Here is a 15,842-nt window from a genome sequence, read left to right on the forward strand (position 1 = left end):
AAGTAAAAGATCCGATTGGGAATGCCCAAGAGATGGTCACATTTTGCATAGGGCTTTTCCTGTGCGAGTGTGCGTCCGTGTGAACATGCATTTCGGTTTGTTCCCATTCGGTAGCTTTATGCCAAGCCGGAATGCGTCGTACACTCCTCCAACTAGACTGTACATATTCAATTTCTTTATGCAGATGGTGTCATTAATTTTTACGATACTGCTCGTAAGCATTGGAAAACTGTGCTGCTGGGAGATTGGAAACGCATTAACGCCAACCGTGCGACACAAAATTTTGAAACAGCATCGTGTTTTTGAACTCAGAGAAATAAACAGTATAATCTGTTACAAAGTAATATGCCTCCTGATAGCATAAAATGAGAAGCATAAATAATTGATATACAGTTATAAAGAAAAAAAAACTTTGTTTGGCAACCTTTGCAACCGTTTTCAGCAGTGATTTGCATTCCCTTAATTACGTCTAACAAGCACAGAAATGGACTACCTCACTGAAATAATTAAGTTAAATAGCACATTTGCAAATCGGAGAAGGAAAACAAAGAAGGGGAAAAATGCAAACACCAAGACAAACACATTTGACAAACTTGTGTTACGGTGGGTTTACGTGCCCGGAGGCATTTGGAAGGAAAAATTCTACCCATGCAAGTTCAGTAACATACGGCAAACAGAAGTAAGTACCGAGAGTCGCTCGTTCACTTTGCTGCACGAGTGGAAAAGTTCGGTACCATGTTTTGAAGTCTCCACTCCTTCAAACATACACCAATGCTGCTGCAGGCGATTTGGAAGTTTTACAACCGTCAGCAAACTCGTTCCTTGCCGTGTGAAACTTTTCATTTGTTCGCCTTCCGCAATGGGAGCGGGTGAATGTTGTGCTCACGCGCTTTCATAGCGTTACGCGTGCTGTTCTTCAAATGGGTTCGCTTACGACCAGAGGTTCGTGTGGTGTTAAAACTCGAAACATAACTCAAGTTTTACCGCTGGAGTAAAGTGAGGGGAAGGTTTTATTTGAAAGTAGATTTGGTAGTTAATTTGAAGTGACGTACCTTATGTTCATAACTTTGGATACTTACTAATCAGGCGTTTCGCGTTCTTGGCCTGCTGTAGAAGTCGTCTTAACTCCATTGTCCTTTAACACATACGGAGACCAAAAATTCTTCTGAGCATCTTCTTTCTCGAACGCATCGCATCTGAGAGGGTTTCGTCAGAATTGGACAAAGTCCTTGTCTCAGAGATCTATAAGAGTCTCTCTATCTCTCTTCTTGGCTTAAAGATCTCTGAGGTCATGTCGGCCATTTTTGGGTTAAGAGACTTATTTTTCTTAAGAGTCCGTATGACTCGTATGGGATTTGATATCGTGAGTTCCTGCCGTGTGGAACCGGTACCGTAGAGTACAAGACTTCAAAAGTGACACCATCGACTTGGTTTTGGTACTCGATTCTTTGATAAGCCATAGCTTTGATTTGACATAGGAGAGCGGTAAACCAGTGACGTCTATGTCATCAACGTATGTCAGAATCTGGAGTGACTTATCGAAGATAGTCCCCAAAGTTTCCACATCTGAGTCACGGATGGGCCTATAGCGCTGGAATTGAAGATTAGACAAGGCAGCACATGTCCTTGGGGCAGATCCTTGATACTATCAAAGGGTTCTGAAAGATTTCCATCCACCATCATCTGACTTGTGATGTTGGTCATTGTCATTTCCAAAAATCTGATACTTGTCCGTGTTTCTAAAAGAATGCGTCGTATAGCTTTCGCTTGAGAATCTGAGAATAAATGTCGAATCTCACATTGACAGTTCCTAAGAAAAATGGGAGATTTAGGAAAGATCCTGTGAGACAAATGTCAGATTTCGCTTTACGCCGAATATTAATTGAAACTTCACAAACTTGGGAAAATAATCATTCAACCTTATTGGTTGCAAAAAAGCAGTTCCAAAGGCAAACCCGATTAAAGATTAATTGTGTTACGAACAAAAATTAAATGCATCACAAACCAGAGCGTATGGCGAAAGTGTAATAAAGACTCCAGATTAGTACCGCTTTAGTGAAGAAATATTAATTTTCCCCTTCAATGGAACCAATGACAGGACGATAATAATGTCCTCACTCACGTAGCTAATCTGTCATCACAACTTTTGTCCTTTGCTTCACCAGTTGCTGCGCCGGGGAGGGGTCACACAGATCGAACACAAACACTATATCGTAAAGTGTCTCCTCATCATCAATTGTGATGCTTTCTTCACACTTAGAGCTAATTGTTGCTTTACGATCATCAGCGTAGCTTTTTCTTCAACCGCCTCACTCAATGCGAAGAAATCGATATATACAGAGCATTCAATTACTCATCGTCGCAGGCACGTACTTCTAAGTGTGTAATGACATTTCTGCATCTGCACAGTTTGCAACCAAGAGTGTATCGTTTTGCTTTCCATTGCGTTCTTTCCTAAGAAGATGAGTGTATGTTTGCCATCGAAGACAGTTTGTTTATTGCTCAACGAACAAGTGTCCGGTCCATATTGATGGTTGCCTAATGAGTTTCAAGTGTCTTTAAAATGTTATCCACAACAAAATCTCACTTTCTTATTGTCTATAAGTGTGCATAAAGTTCTTGAAATAAATAATTTACCAAAGTGTGCAACTAAAGCAGCTTCATGATTTCTGACAGGAAAGCGATAAACTAAAACAGTGGGCAATAGCATAGAAATGTATACGATAAAAGCGGCAATAAGGATAAAAAAATCCAAAAACTCAACTTCTCAAATCGTCCCACTTGAGGACCACTTTCACGCTAACTGCTTTCAAACTAATCAGCCACCGTGTCGTTACCTGGTCCGGGGGAAACTTTCATTTCGAAAAACTGTCGCTGCCTACCATTGCGATACGGTTGGGAAATTATGAAAGCCTCACCCTTCCAACATCTAAGTACGGTTCGGTTTAGTTGTTGCTGTGCACCATTAGATTAACTTTTTAGTCCCAAATGAAAACTCGGCACGGTGAATAGTTACGTGAAGACTAACGTTAGTAATGTTCTCCCAGCGACCTGCAGATGGTTCTCTTTGCCCGACCGGTCGTTTTGCCGGGACCGACACCTGTAGGGTTGAACCTTTTTCGACATTTTCGCCACTAATAGAGTTGTAATTAAAACTTTCATTCGATTTCGTTCTCGCGCTAGCGGAAGCTTTTCTTGGCCGTAGGTAGGCCAGGTAGGTGGCGAACGTTGGATGGTAAGTTTTTTGCCATACTGATTGCATTTTTTTTTCTCTTCATTGTTCTGATAAGTTTAATTTTTCGATCGAAAGAAAGTTAACTTGTATATTACAAAAAAGAAATTCGCTAACGATATTACTTTCAAAGTAATAGTTACTGTTGTGGGTGTTTTAATATTTATTTTCAAATTTTATAAAGAACGGGTTAGAAACTTCCTCTAGAGAAAAGAAAGCATTCAATAAAACATGATGTTGTAACAATCGATCATAAGAAAAGATAAAAACTGATGCATGTGCATTCACATTCGTAGATAAAAGTGATACATTAAAAGTAGTCTACAGTAAATGAGAACCATCGTCGTCGTGTTTCACCATATCTCTTGAGTGGACTTTTTAGCTTCCCAAACCCCACGATTCATCCTCCCCCTTCGGTGCTTTTGTTTTTCCAGGTCACGGAAACAAAATCGTCATCTTGATCTACTTTTATGTCGTTTTTTCCTCCTCAAACCTCCAGTGACGACTGGTAACCAACTTCAAAACGATGCTGAAGCGACAAAGAACAACGAGAACTACCGATAAGTTGTAATAAATTACAAAATATATTCCGGGCCACCGGGTCACCCCGCTAGGGGAAGGAAATATGGTTTCAACTTTAGCGCAGTAAACGACGAAAAACAACCGAGTTAAAGTGCGGGCGGGATAATAAATTGTTAGACAGCGGAGAAACAAAGCTGCAAAGAAAGAAAGGAGAAAAAACCAGCACACAAACAACGGATGACCGTCGCAAAGAACTATTGCTAGGTTCGCTGGAAGGTGAAAGATGCCCGTAAGCTAGAACGAGAATGCACTTCTTTGGAATTGTTTTACTTTTTGTAAAGCAAAAAGGGAACGATCAAATGGGAGAATAAAATTGAGCAAAACAACAACAACAAACGAAGAAACGCTCAATTCTTTGCCCAGGGTGACGCTAAACATGTAATCGGACCAGAACAGTGAGAAACAGTGGTGTATAGAAAGGCGACAGAAAACTTTTGTCGAATCGAAAACACAACTTCAAAGCGATAATTCAAACAATGCATTAAAAAAGTGTAAAACATGCTAACAAGCTAACAGGGACAAAACACAAACATTTGTAAGTAGAACGAAAATCGTGGGCATGCTGAAATAAAACATGAAACGAACAAAACTGTTAAAAAAGAAGAAAATTCGATTGGAAAAAATACCAACTTCAACATATTTATATGAAAAACATAGAGAAGAAAACAGATAATAAAAGAAGAAAATGTGATAAAATAAAACACAGGAGAAAAAACTACATGTACTTCCGATTTAAAAAAAACTATGTTTGCTTCCTTCGCCGGACACATTAAACTAGGACAGTACCATCGGTTGGGGAAGTAATCATCATAATGTAGCGCAAATCACCCCACTTCCATACACCTTGTACCGAGATTCACACTGGTGCAGAAACAAAAGAAGATTACGAATGCACGGGTGTGTGTGGGCTAATGGCAACGAGCTGCCATGAAAGGAAAATGCAATCGAACGGTACCCAGGTGGAATTTGTTACCTGGTCAGTGGGTACCCTTTTGCGCCTTTGCTGCTACATAAACTTACGGTTGTGCTTCGCTAATAAAATGGCCAAACGAGCATAAAACTGAGACAGAAGCTGAGGCACACGTGGAACCCGTAGACACCTGTGGTTTTACTACTTCCTGCACACAAAGTCGCTATCGGAAATGTCATAAGTTGCATAAACCTGACAGTGCACGATAAATGTGTTCCGATGGTGATAAAAGTGAAAATAAAAACTAAAAAATGTGAACATACTGTAAAAGGTTATGTTGTAAGAGTTACTCAACAATGTACGAAACGAATACATTTTTTTTACTGTCAATACGAAGACAATTTTGCCTTTTTGTATTGGAAAAGGCAGAAACTCACGACGGGAACTGGAAATTTTTATTCCCCATTCCATTTAAATCCAATTCCCACCAGTGCATTCAATTTTTTCGATTTCGTTCTGGTTGGTATTTCTCAAGAATTTGTCTGTATCGCTCTGTATAACCCCAGAGAAAATACGATAGAAGAGGGAGTTGATTTCCGGCTCAACCGTGCTGCGGCAAAGGGTTGCCTTGGAGTGTTTCAAGCATGCCGAGTGCCTCTTTGTACGAGTTCTAAGTCAATGATGAAGAAAAAAAAACACGCACGAAAAAAAGATGCTCCCGGATGGACAACAATCAATGGTATATATCTCGAGTGCCAATTCTTGTAGTTTCATACATCGGTATCTTCGGCTAGCCACAATCACGACCGACATCCATCAATACATCTTCCATTAGGGAGCACCTTTTTGGAGGGAAAGGCGGGGGTTTGAAAGTTTACTGCAATCAACGAAAGAAAGTATCCGTGCCCGGGTACGCCGTACCCATTCACAACCCCATCCGGAGGATATCCTCGGGATCATCTCCCGGGTGGTAAAAGAATGCAGAAAGAAAGGAGAGAAAAACCCCCGTCCGACAAGGACAAAACAGTACCCGGAGCAGGGCCAAAACATGGTTTACCAACCAAACCATTCGGGCCGGGCTGATGTTAAGGATCCGGTGCCGGATGGAAACGATGATTTCAACACGGTACCTGGTGTAGAACACTTTACCCCTACAGGGCAACGGTGGTTGCGAGCAGAGCGAACAGAACCCTGAATACCAACCTGCAAACCTGGTACCATTTCCACTCAATAGGTTCCCCGTTTCTTTTGTACCGTGCCAAGGACTGCATTCCTTTCCAACGATGGAATCGTTCCTGTTTTGACAGTGCCGGTGACGGTGATGGTGCACCGTCAGGAAGTGGTATCCTGTTCAACACTGTATTTGGAGGCGGGTTTTTTCGTTGTTTTGTTTTGGGTTATCGTTCAGTTCCATCCGGTATTGGCAATAGCGGTCGGTAGTAGCAAACATTACGATGGTTCGAGCGTGAACGTGAGGAAAGGATTCCAATTTTGGCAGATTGAATTTCCTCATCCCAATCGCTAGAAACAGTATGCGTGTGCACATCTAGAAGGTTGAATGTGTGTATCGAGGTTACATCTTTTTTTTTGCTCAAAGAACTGTAGAATCAGCCTTTTTTTGGGGGGTGTTATATGAACTGCAGTTGTATCGCGAGTAATTCTCATTGTACTAGAAAAATAAACGATATCCAAGAAGGATATTGGTTTGCAAAAGTAGAGTATATTTTCAATATTGAAAACAAAAGATCAAAGATATTGGATACGTGTTGGTACAATGACTCTAGCAGTGATGTCTATCAAATACTTCCATAACTTTACAAATACCTTTCAGTCTCTCCATTTCAATATTTTTTAGACCGCAGGACAACTATTTGAAGTAACTCACTGACTCAAAGTTCATCTTAGTGAGTCATCTCTACTGTGGAACTCATTACCCTTTTCGAGATCCAAGGTATAGGTCACGTCATGAGAATGGCATCGATCGACCTGAGTAATCTGTCAGAATAGAAGAATTGGATTCTTCAGAACATGGAAAGCCAGTATTATCACAGATATTGTAAAGCACTTTCAATCACTGAATAGGCCGCAAATAAATAGAAATATACTGAGGTAGTTAACATGCGTTTCTCGTTCCAACGATTGTGTACACATTCCGACACAATTTACATCGCATTCGTTAAATGTTCAAAGTCATCCAATTGAAGTCAACAATTTGTCCAAACGCGTGGGTTTGCGACGAACTTTAGTGGTTAATTCGATAAAAAAAGGAAAGTGTCCGCAGTCGTTGACATCTCGCTTTGGCGACTCCTCTCAATTTGGAGCGTTTTATCTTACTGGAACGCATCATCATCATTGTAACGATCGTTTGCGACTATTTGTCATCCACTTTTTTTTGTTTGAGAGTTCACTTAAAACCACACAAACGTCCCACAACGTTTCGAACGACAATTTAAACCAATCGAAGCACCGGGAGATTGGTGTGTGTGTACCATGTATACACACGTGCGATACTAATAAACTGCAGCTGTCACATGTGGAGAAGCTAAAAATAATCACCACGCGGCTCGCTACTTGCCGCCTGGTGTCTACTAACCTTGGTGTGTTTGTGTGACAAGGAGAAGTTTGTTTTGATGCCCATGCCAACAAGATCGCGTAGTTCGCGTCGATCGGTAAGATCGGGACACTGCACAGCGTTCTTAGCGCCTTGTTAATCACCAAGGGCAAGGCCGAGGTAACGGGTTGCCTCTCATCTGTTTGTTTCTGTGGCTAGGTGTGTTCGTCGAAAATAGTATTCTGCCTCCCATGTTAGCATCACGATTGCTAACCACATGCATTTATCATTCCAACAATTTGGTGGTCCAATTTTTCACGAGCTGCCAGTTAGTAACTGACAGCATGTAAAAACGATTAGTGACTGCATTAATTTATCACGCGTTGTGTGTTTGGGGTATAACGTTAAATTGATTTAACAAATTGTTTGAATGGATGTATCTGGAGATATTAAAAAAAGGGTAATAAGTAGTAGCTTCTGTGCAGTGGAACTTGTCTTGGAACTTTTATATTGAGTAAACTGATGTCGATGACATCCTGAAGTTGGGATGAAAATGTATACGAGTGCAATTTCAAAGTGCCATTCAGCTCGTTTTATCGAAAGTTACGCTTTGATTTCGTATCGATCCACCACCATGAATGGGCCACGTTGTCGCCGATGGCCATAACTCATCCATGGCATTCGCCATTTATCAAAAACTTACCGACCCCACCCCATTGGAAGCCAACTTGAACTGCTCGCGAAAGGTTGAAGCAGAAAACAATTCACCTCAAAATGAGATGCAAGAAAAGGTTATACCGCCGGGTTTGCCAGTGTGTCTACCAGTCTACCCTGACCGTCCGAACCGCAACTGACGGGAACAGAAACAAACAGCCGCGAGGTTAAAAGAAAGTCATGCCCGGATCGACGCGGCTAGCTTTTGTCGCGGAAAAAGGAAGCTTTATCGAAGGAAACAAAAGTGGAATATATTGCCAAGTGGGAAAAAGGCTTCGAAAAAGGCGCTTCTTGTCAACAACAGCACGGTTGCAGGGGGATGGTAAACGTTCGTCGTAGTTACAGGCGGCTACGCTGCTGCCAAACTCGTCAAGATCAACTAACCTCCAACCAGCTTCAACGCTCTATCAACTAATTTGCATTTAAATGAGAAATTTTACATCTTCAAACATGTTTCGGTATTTTTTTTACTTTTTTTATCGCTTTTCATACCTCCTGCATCCGTTCGAACTGATTGTGAGTTGAACTTTCAAAAGACTTGTCGTTCGGAAGGTAGAGCTATTGCTGTACGTCCCATGTATAATAGCTCTGGAAAAGATTTGTCAATATACCGTCCTGATGCATTAACCATATGCTGGTATCCATTAAGCTTGTTAGCTTCATTTTTTTTAAGTCATCTTGTTAAGTGGCGTATGCAGCGTATGCACAAAGATACGAATGAACAAGGTTAATCGTAAAACAAGTCATTATGGTTTATTGTATATTTTTGGAATTTTTCAATACGACCAGGACGATCTTCAAGAAAAACAAAGAGAATCTGAATCTATATTCATCTACAGCATGTGCTCTAGATGTTTCTTCAATTCCTTGTATCGGATAAGCATAATTCGAGCAGAATCAGGTTTTGGAGCGGCAAGACATAATTCTATTTTCCTGGAATTAATTTTGTCGAGTACATCGCTACTGACTGCAGACTCCAAACCAAATATACAAGTTTCATGGGAAATTGTATTCCATTCTGGTGGGATGTTTACCATACCATTCGGTAATAATCAAGATGCTCGAAAATCGTGGAAAATTAAAAAAAAATTCTTTCCAAAAATTCTAAAACCGAACGCACCCTTGTTGAAAGCAACAAAAGGAAAAGCAAAAACGCGAGTTGAGTTTAGCAATCTTCAGTGCGATAAAACTACAAACAAATTGGACACCCTATTGGCAAGTACCAGCCAATTTTTGGCGCTCAGGGGGAGGCAAAAAAACTCAACTTCTAAGAATTCCATTCACCTTCGGGAGCACCTTTGTGCGTTTCCGGGGATACTCCAAAAGTACTCACCCCAGTCGTTTGCTTCCTTTCTTTCCCAACGGTATCAGTAGCAAAGATTAAACGCACACTCATCGTTGGTTGCAAAAGAAAAACCTAACCCCAAACCCGTACCCGAAATTACCCGGTTTCTTCCCTAACAATCCCCCGCGTTCCCTTCAAGCGACTCGTGATAATCTTTCTCTCAGGAGCTTTTCCCTACGCCGAGAGCGTGTTCGTTTTTCGACTTTTTCGTAATTTATGAGTTCTGCATGGGTGAATAATCGGAAGCACACGCCGGGCGGAAACGTGCAGGGTTCTAATGATCGTGCCTTCATTTCGGTAACGCCCACAGTTCCGTTTCCGGCTGACGAGTTTGGTGAATGGCAGGGGTAGAGAGGGATAAGAAGGGTGTGAGAGGAAAGTTGGAAGATCAGTGCCTAAATCGTCGACCTTTAATTAGCAGACCAAGCCCAGAAGGTGGGACGGGGGGTTATATCATGGTTCGGGGTTAAGCTTTTTCATCGAGAGATTTACGAGATACAGCCGAGATGCAGCCAGAAGAAGCTACAGTTTGATGTACCAAAAAAAACTAAAGGAAAGGAAAATAAATCCCGTACAATTCATTTAATTTCTCGGCCATTTTTTTCTGTACGATCGTGTTTGCGTTTTCTTCCGCAAGTAGAAAAATATCAGATAATACTTTAAGCAGAAAATACTTTTCATGCTGCCCGCTGATAATCATTCGGCATTTCTGCCTTCATTTGCATATGCCTTGGTGCGTGAGCGTATCGCTTCGTCATAATGAAACGAGTAATTAGCATGCTGTTGAAATAAATTGCAGCAATATACTGAGCAATAAATACCAGCCTCAACTAATACTGTCTCTTTCCGTTGTTCCATGCGTTTGGTAGCGTTAGCGCCAACGAGTTCCGGAAATGTTTCTTCAACAAGAATATATCACAACCTTGTTTAGGAGCACCCCGTAATGAGCTTTCACTACAAAAAGGCTTGAAAAATAAACACAGAAAAGGAAATATGTTTTGCCCAAATTATAGCTGTCTATTATTGGTTTGGATTTTGAATATTTTTCCAGTGTTTTTTCTTGTCTCTTATCACCTTCTTATGTACTTGTTCTGGTAACTGTTCTTAATTATAAATTAATTAATGTTAATTGTAATTCGATTTTTAAGTACTCTGGCCGTTTTAACATAAATACAAATTTAGAAAATCCCAATTCTTCACACAGATTGTACTTACCTCTTCGTAGAACTTCAAATGTGGCACCGGTTCCTCTGAGACATTGTCGCAAAAGTCTCTGAATAGTAAATATCCTAAAATGGAAATTTAAATCCGTTATGTGATGCTAATTAACAAAATATAAAACGTAAATGTGTTATAGTTATTAAAAACCTAATTTTTAAGCCCTGAGACATAGCTAAATATTTATAAAAATAAATCAAATCCTGTTTTAATGTGTACATGAATAACCTATAAATAAATAAAAAAGGCGAATAACTGATAACTGATATCCTTTGAAGGTGTAACCAGTTTCTTCTGAGTAGGTTGACTCACGAACAACATCAATCGTTTCCGGCTTTCAACGTTTCCCTGCAAACAGTCCTTAGATTTAGAAAATGCTTGAAATAATTTCTCTTTTGTCGACCAGCGGAAAGAAGTTTAAAGTGACCACTCCATGGAACACTTTCAGCGCAAATGTACTTTATTTGCAATCCGATTATGTCATCTCGAAAGAGTTTCCTGAGGTCGAAAAGTGATCTTTTTATTTTTCCTTCACAAAACGCAAACTCTTTCCTACTAAAAGCTAGGATTTCTTTGAACTTTTGAAATTAACTGAAGAAATAATTAAAACAAATTTACTCACCTAACACTTGGTTGAAAATTTTATCAAAGTTGACCTCATTTTCCTTTTCCAGGTATTTGTGCATCACACTTCGGACACTGTAACGAGATCGGAATGAAACAGATTGCGTTAAAAGTAATCAAGAACTAATCGAAAGAAGATTTTTTCGGATTTTTTTCTCTCTCGTGGGAAATTCGCCCTTTTCCATAAATCCCATTTCCACCCTTTTTTCAGATGGTAAACTATTACGATCGAAAATTCCAATCTCTCATCGACACTGGGCAATAAAAACCGATCCGATAGATGGGAGTGAGTTGTCGTGAGTTGGCATCGGAGATGTCACGTGGAAATGAGGATGATAATGGTGATAAGATGATACGATTTTTGGGGGTCAATGCAGCAGCTGGCCAAAATCACGACCCCTCTCTCTTGTGCTGGAATGACAAGGGGGTTGTGCTAAAAGGGTGCTTTTGTCCCACAAAGTGGGTGTTACATATTTATGGAATATCTTACGAACCGTTCTTCCCCCTTTTGGTACTTCGTGTCCGCCGAATAGCCAAAACGCCGTGGCTCCCGGGCGGGTGATGGTTTTGAGCTCAATTTTTGAATTGTAAATTTTCATCCACTAACTGTGGTGGTGATAGTGGTGGAGACCTGCAGAGTGAGGTAATATGCCTCACTCTCGGCTTCGTACATGCCGCTTTCCCGTAAGTACCCCTTGCGACCATTATGGCGATGGCGACAACGATGAAGACCATTCATAATTAATTAAACTCAAACGTCCAACCAGACGTACCATCATTGCCCCTACTATCAGTGCGGAAAGTTTGCAATGGTTTTGCTCCTCCAGCCGTCCAGATGAGCACGAGAAAGTACAGAAATGGGACAGCGAGAGAACAAGCCGCCGTTGGAAGGATTCCCAAAGAGACTTCGTTAGCGTTGGGTTTTTAGCGCAGGACATAACCTAGGCTAAAGTATGCTTGAAGAACTCGAGTGAAACATTTCCACCGGTTCGGAACTCGCTACCTTCTCATTCCTGTCTCATACTCATGTTGACTCTATCTCTTAATTGCTTTCTCTAAAGTACTCGGACGACGCTGTAGCATCCAAAAACCTGGACAGCCCAAAAAGTCGAAAGGTTCCACATTCGAAAGGATCTTTCATTGGACGATTCCCGCACGCGCAATGCGCTCGAAGTAATTAATTACTCCATCCAGTTCGGGTTGGTTGGCGATCGAAAGTGTACTGCGCGCTTCAAACACTATCCGGTTGTCGGTTAGTCGCTAGTCCGGGTTCCGGCTAAAACTACCGATTAGTTATTCTGGGTGTTGGAGAAGTTTTTGGGGGATTTTTTTTGTTTAGTGCTCTCCAACAATATCCCAACGCGGTGCTCGTCTGGTGAACATTTAAACATTCCTTCCCCGGGATGATTTTATTAAATAGAGAATGATAAAATTCCCACTCCCTAGGAAACTTTTCCACCAAGAAAACGAAAGCCGAAGCCTTTTAGTTAATTATAAATTCCATTAATAACTCAAACCGTGACCGATGCTTTGCGCCACCGAACTCCATCGTCGGAACTTTCCGTGCACACAATTGGTGATTAATTTTTCAACCCGATCATTTTAACCCCACAACTCACCAGAGTTTAGGTCTTCGCGGTGTGGACCACGGTTTGGCAGAACCACAGATATTGGCGTACGATGTATCCCGATACCGATACGATGTAGCCGAACTACACCGAGCTCTGGTTCGATTATCCCTGCCACAATGGGGGATCAAACACTTCATTGGATCTTTTTGATTCCAACGGCACAAAGCGAGGTTTGAGTTTCGTCTGCCTGATTAATCGTCGAACAGTGCCACACTAATCGTGGGCTTTTGTGCTATAAATTACTGTTTAATCCTTGTACAGCACGGGGTGTAAACAAAACGAACTTGGTAAAGAAGTTAATTATCTTGTGCATGTGATAAATTCATCGATGATAAACCCTTTCTTCTTGCTTTGTTCCGAAGTGCTTCAAATTTAATTTCCCATGACAATAAATCTATCATTTGGAAGATGTGCAATACACGATAAAAACAAAATAAATTAATCAATCTAATTTATCTAATTGCAGTTCATGTTTAACAAACCGAAACGACAAGACAGCGCATCTTCATGCGTGCAGTTACATTTATCAATCCACATGACATTCGGGACAAAAGCAGTAGTACACAAAAAAGTAGGACAAAGTCAGATGTCTCGCCATGTAATAACCAGGAAATGAAGTCAACCGACCAAGAAATTACAGCACCACCCGGAAGCAAAACACACTGACCTAGATTCCATTGGTGATGCTGACATAGCAAAAAAAAAAGGAAACAATTAATTTTGTTCGAAATGTGTCCAACATCGTTTAAGAGAACCTCCCCATTGATTAGAGCAAATGTATCAAGCTTACCAAAAATACGCCCTTTTGCACATAAAAGAGAATTTGACATATCCACACATTATATTTCTGCCTCCAAAAAAAAACCGGCTCGAGATTCGTGATCAAACAAATTGTGATTGAATATGATTAATTTCGTTCGTGGCAAGCGTTCGTGCGGAACGTGTTGAACAGTGCTGAAACATTGAAGACACCAATACCTGGACGTGATTGATTCAATTTGACATTTTGTGCTATTTATTTTGCACGCTTAAAGATTCCAAACCTGAAGACACACCTTGACTAGAGCGACAAGAGTACAAATAAAAAGCATGGCACGTGTGGGAAGTACCCCAACTCCACTTTTGGAGCAGTTTAAAATATATTGAGATTTGAATAAAAAGAAAAAAACATCATTCTCAACTCTCACCAACCATAACGCTGATACTGCTTAACCTGAAACAGACACTTGATTCATTCCAGCAAAAAAAATGAGAAAGCAAAACAGGTTACAGTTTGGGATTCGCATTTTGGTTTACGTTTTGCTTCTTTTCGTTCCCATCATGAATCATCGCACCGAAACCCAACCACAACAACTTACCCATCAGAAGAAGTTTTGTCCAATGGCAAAACATAAGCAAAATCGGCAAAAAAGCAACTTTCACCCGTTCGTTGTCTTTTGTGTGGGTTAAGGTCATGCAATGTTAACCTCATTAATTTGTCGATGGGTGCGCTGACAGACAGCAAATGGAAGACTCAACAATTTCTGGTCAAACATTGGATTTTAAGGTTAGCAATTTTGTTTATTTTAATTAAAATACTGTCAAGTTGTGCAACTGATGCAATAGCAATTTTCATTTGTATTTAAGTATATATTATTTTGCTTTAGAAATGCTAGTTTTTGTAAGAAATATGGTGAAAATACATTTTAATGGCAAAGTTCCTTGAAGATACTTTGCAGGATTTCTATTTAAATTTGGTAAAAGGTACATCTAAATACTTGAAACTTGCATTTTTAAACCTCAGTTTTAAATCACTTCAATTATTTCTACATGATAAAAAATATACTCTTCCTGTAAAAATCAAACACTTAGATAAAAAAAAGCTTAAAAAGTAGGCAGAATTCTAAGAATATACAGCAAACAATCGACGTCAAGTCACCGTACTGATCCCTACGCAAAACTTAAGTCGAATTAAATTGCGAAAACACGCAATTGGCAGCTTCTTTCACTCAAGCACCAAATAGTTACGACTTGAGGTTGGTGTTTGTGTGCTCGTGCGTAGGAGTGTTTACTAGCCACCAAACGCGTACTGAAGCTTCGGAATGAAGCATGGTCGGCCCTCCCGGTGGAAGTATGGTCGAAAAAGAAAGTGGTAAAAACGTTGGCATAAATGAAACCAACGCTCCACATCGACGAGAAAGCGAATCTTCGCCGGTGGTCGAGGATTGGGTAATTTTCAACTCAAAACACAACCTAATCAGTGTGTGGTTTTGCCTTTGCACGCTTCAGCGCAAAGAACGTTTCGTGCAGGTTAAAACGATTAGTAATTGTGCGGCAAACGAAAAATGTGTAGGTGGAAAAGATAATTCGAGCAGATAATAATTGATTAATGAGAGAACACTTCAACCACCTTCAGATGAATGGGGACAGGTATGTTTATTCCAGTCGCGTTAGAAATGGAGTTTTTTTTCTTGTACCAGAAGAAATTAATAACAAATTGGTAGTTGCTTAAATTGTTCCACTGTAATTATTCCACTGTCCACTAGGGTCTTAATAACGCCTGCAATCGATTTTCCTTAAGCATTGTTTAACACTAGAACTACCAAGCGTTTAAAGCGTTTTTCGTTTGTGGTTAATTTTTAAACAATTTCGAAGAGTTGGAATATATTTTATTGTTTATTGGAGATCGTACGATCGAATATGTATGTGAAACTCATGTTTCACCTACCTTAGAATTGTTTAACCCTAAAAAATTATGTGATGAAAATGAAGCGTTCCAGTCAAAATGACTGGTCCGGTAGTTCTAGTGTTAAGGAACCTTGGTACCTCCATAACTGTTAGGTATTTTAATAAATTCTCATTTCTCTACCTTAGTGATGGGCACACGGAGTCGGAACTACCTAGTTCCGATTTCGTCTTCGCAATCGGTTCTGATTATGATTCCGTTTTCGGATTCGTTTCTGGTTCCGAAACCGATTCCGGACGTGATTCCGGACCCGATTCCGGACCCGATTCCGGACCCGATTCCGGACTTAATTCCGGACCCGATTCAGGAT

General features: G+C 40.4%; 1 protein-coding gene across 2 annotated transcripts in view; it reads right to left on the bottom strand.

Annotated features, from left to right (window-relative positions):
• The window catches only part of LOC125768362 (G protein-coupled receptor kinase 1), a 103,228-nt gene that overhangs the window by 35,862 nt on the left and 51,524 nt on the right, over positions 1 to 15,842 (bottom strand). For both annotated transcript variants that reach the window (XM_049435904.1, XM_049435905.1), the window contains 2 exons: positions 11,175 to 11,251; positions 10,550 to 10,623 (listed from right to left, as the gene is read on the bottom strand). In XM_049435904.1, coding sequence (XP_049291861.1) covers positions 10,550 to 10,623; positions 11,175 to 11,251 — 151 coding nt within the window. The remainder of the gene's footprint in view (positions 1 to 10,549; positions 10,624 to 11,174; positions 11,252 to 15,842) is intronic.

This window comes from Anopheles funestus, chromosome 3RL (assembly GCF_943734845.2).
Source record: "Anopheles funestus chromosome 3RL, idAnoFuneDA-416_04, whole genome shotgun sequence".
Taxonomy (NCBI): Eukaryota; Metazoa; Arthropoda; class Insecta; order Diptera; family Culicidae; genus Anopheles; species Anopheles funestus.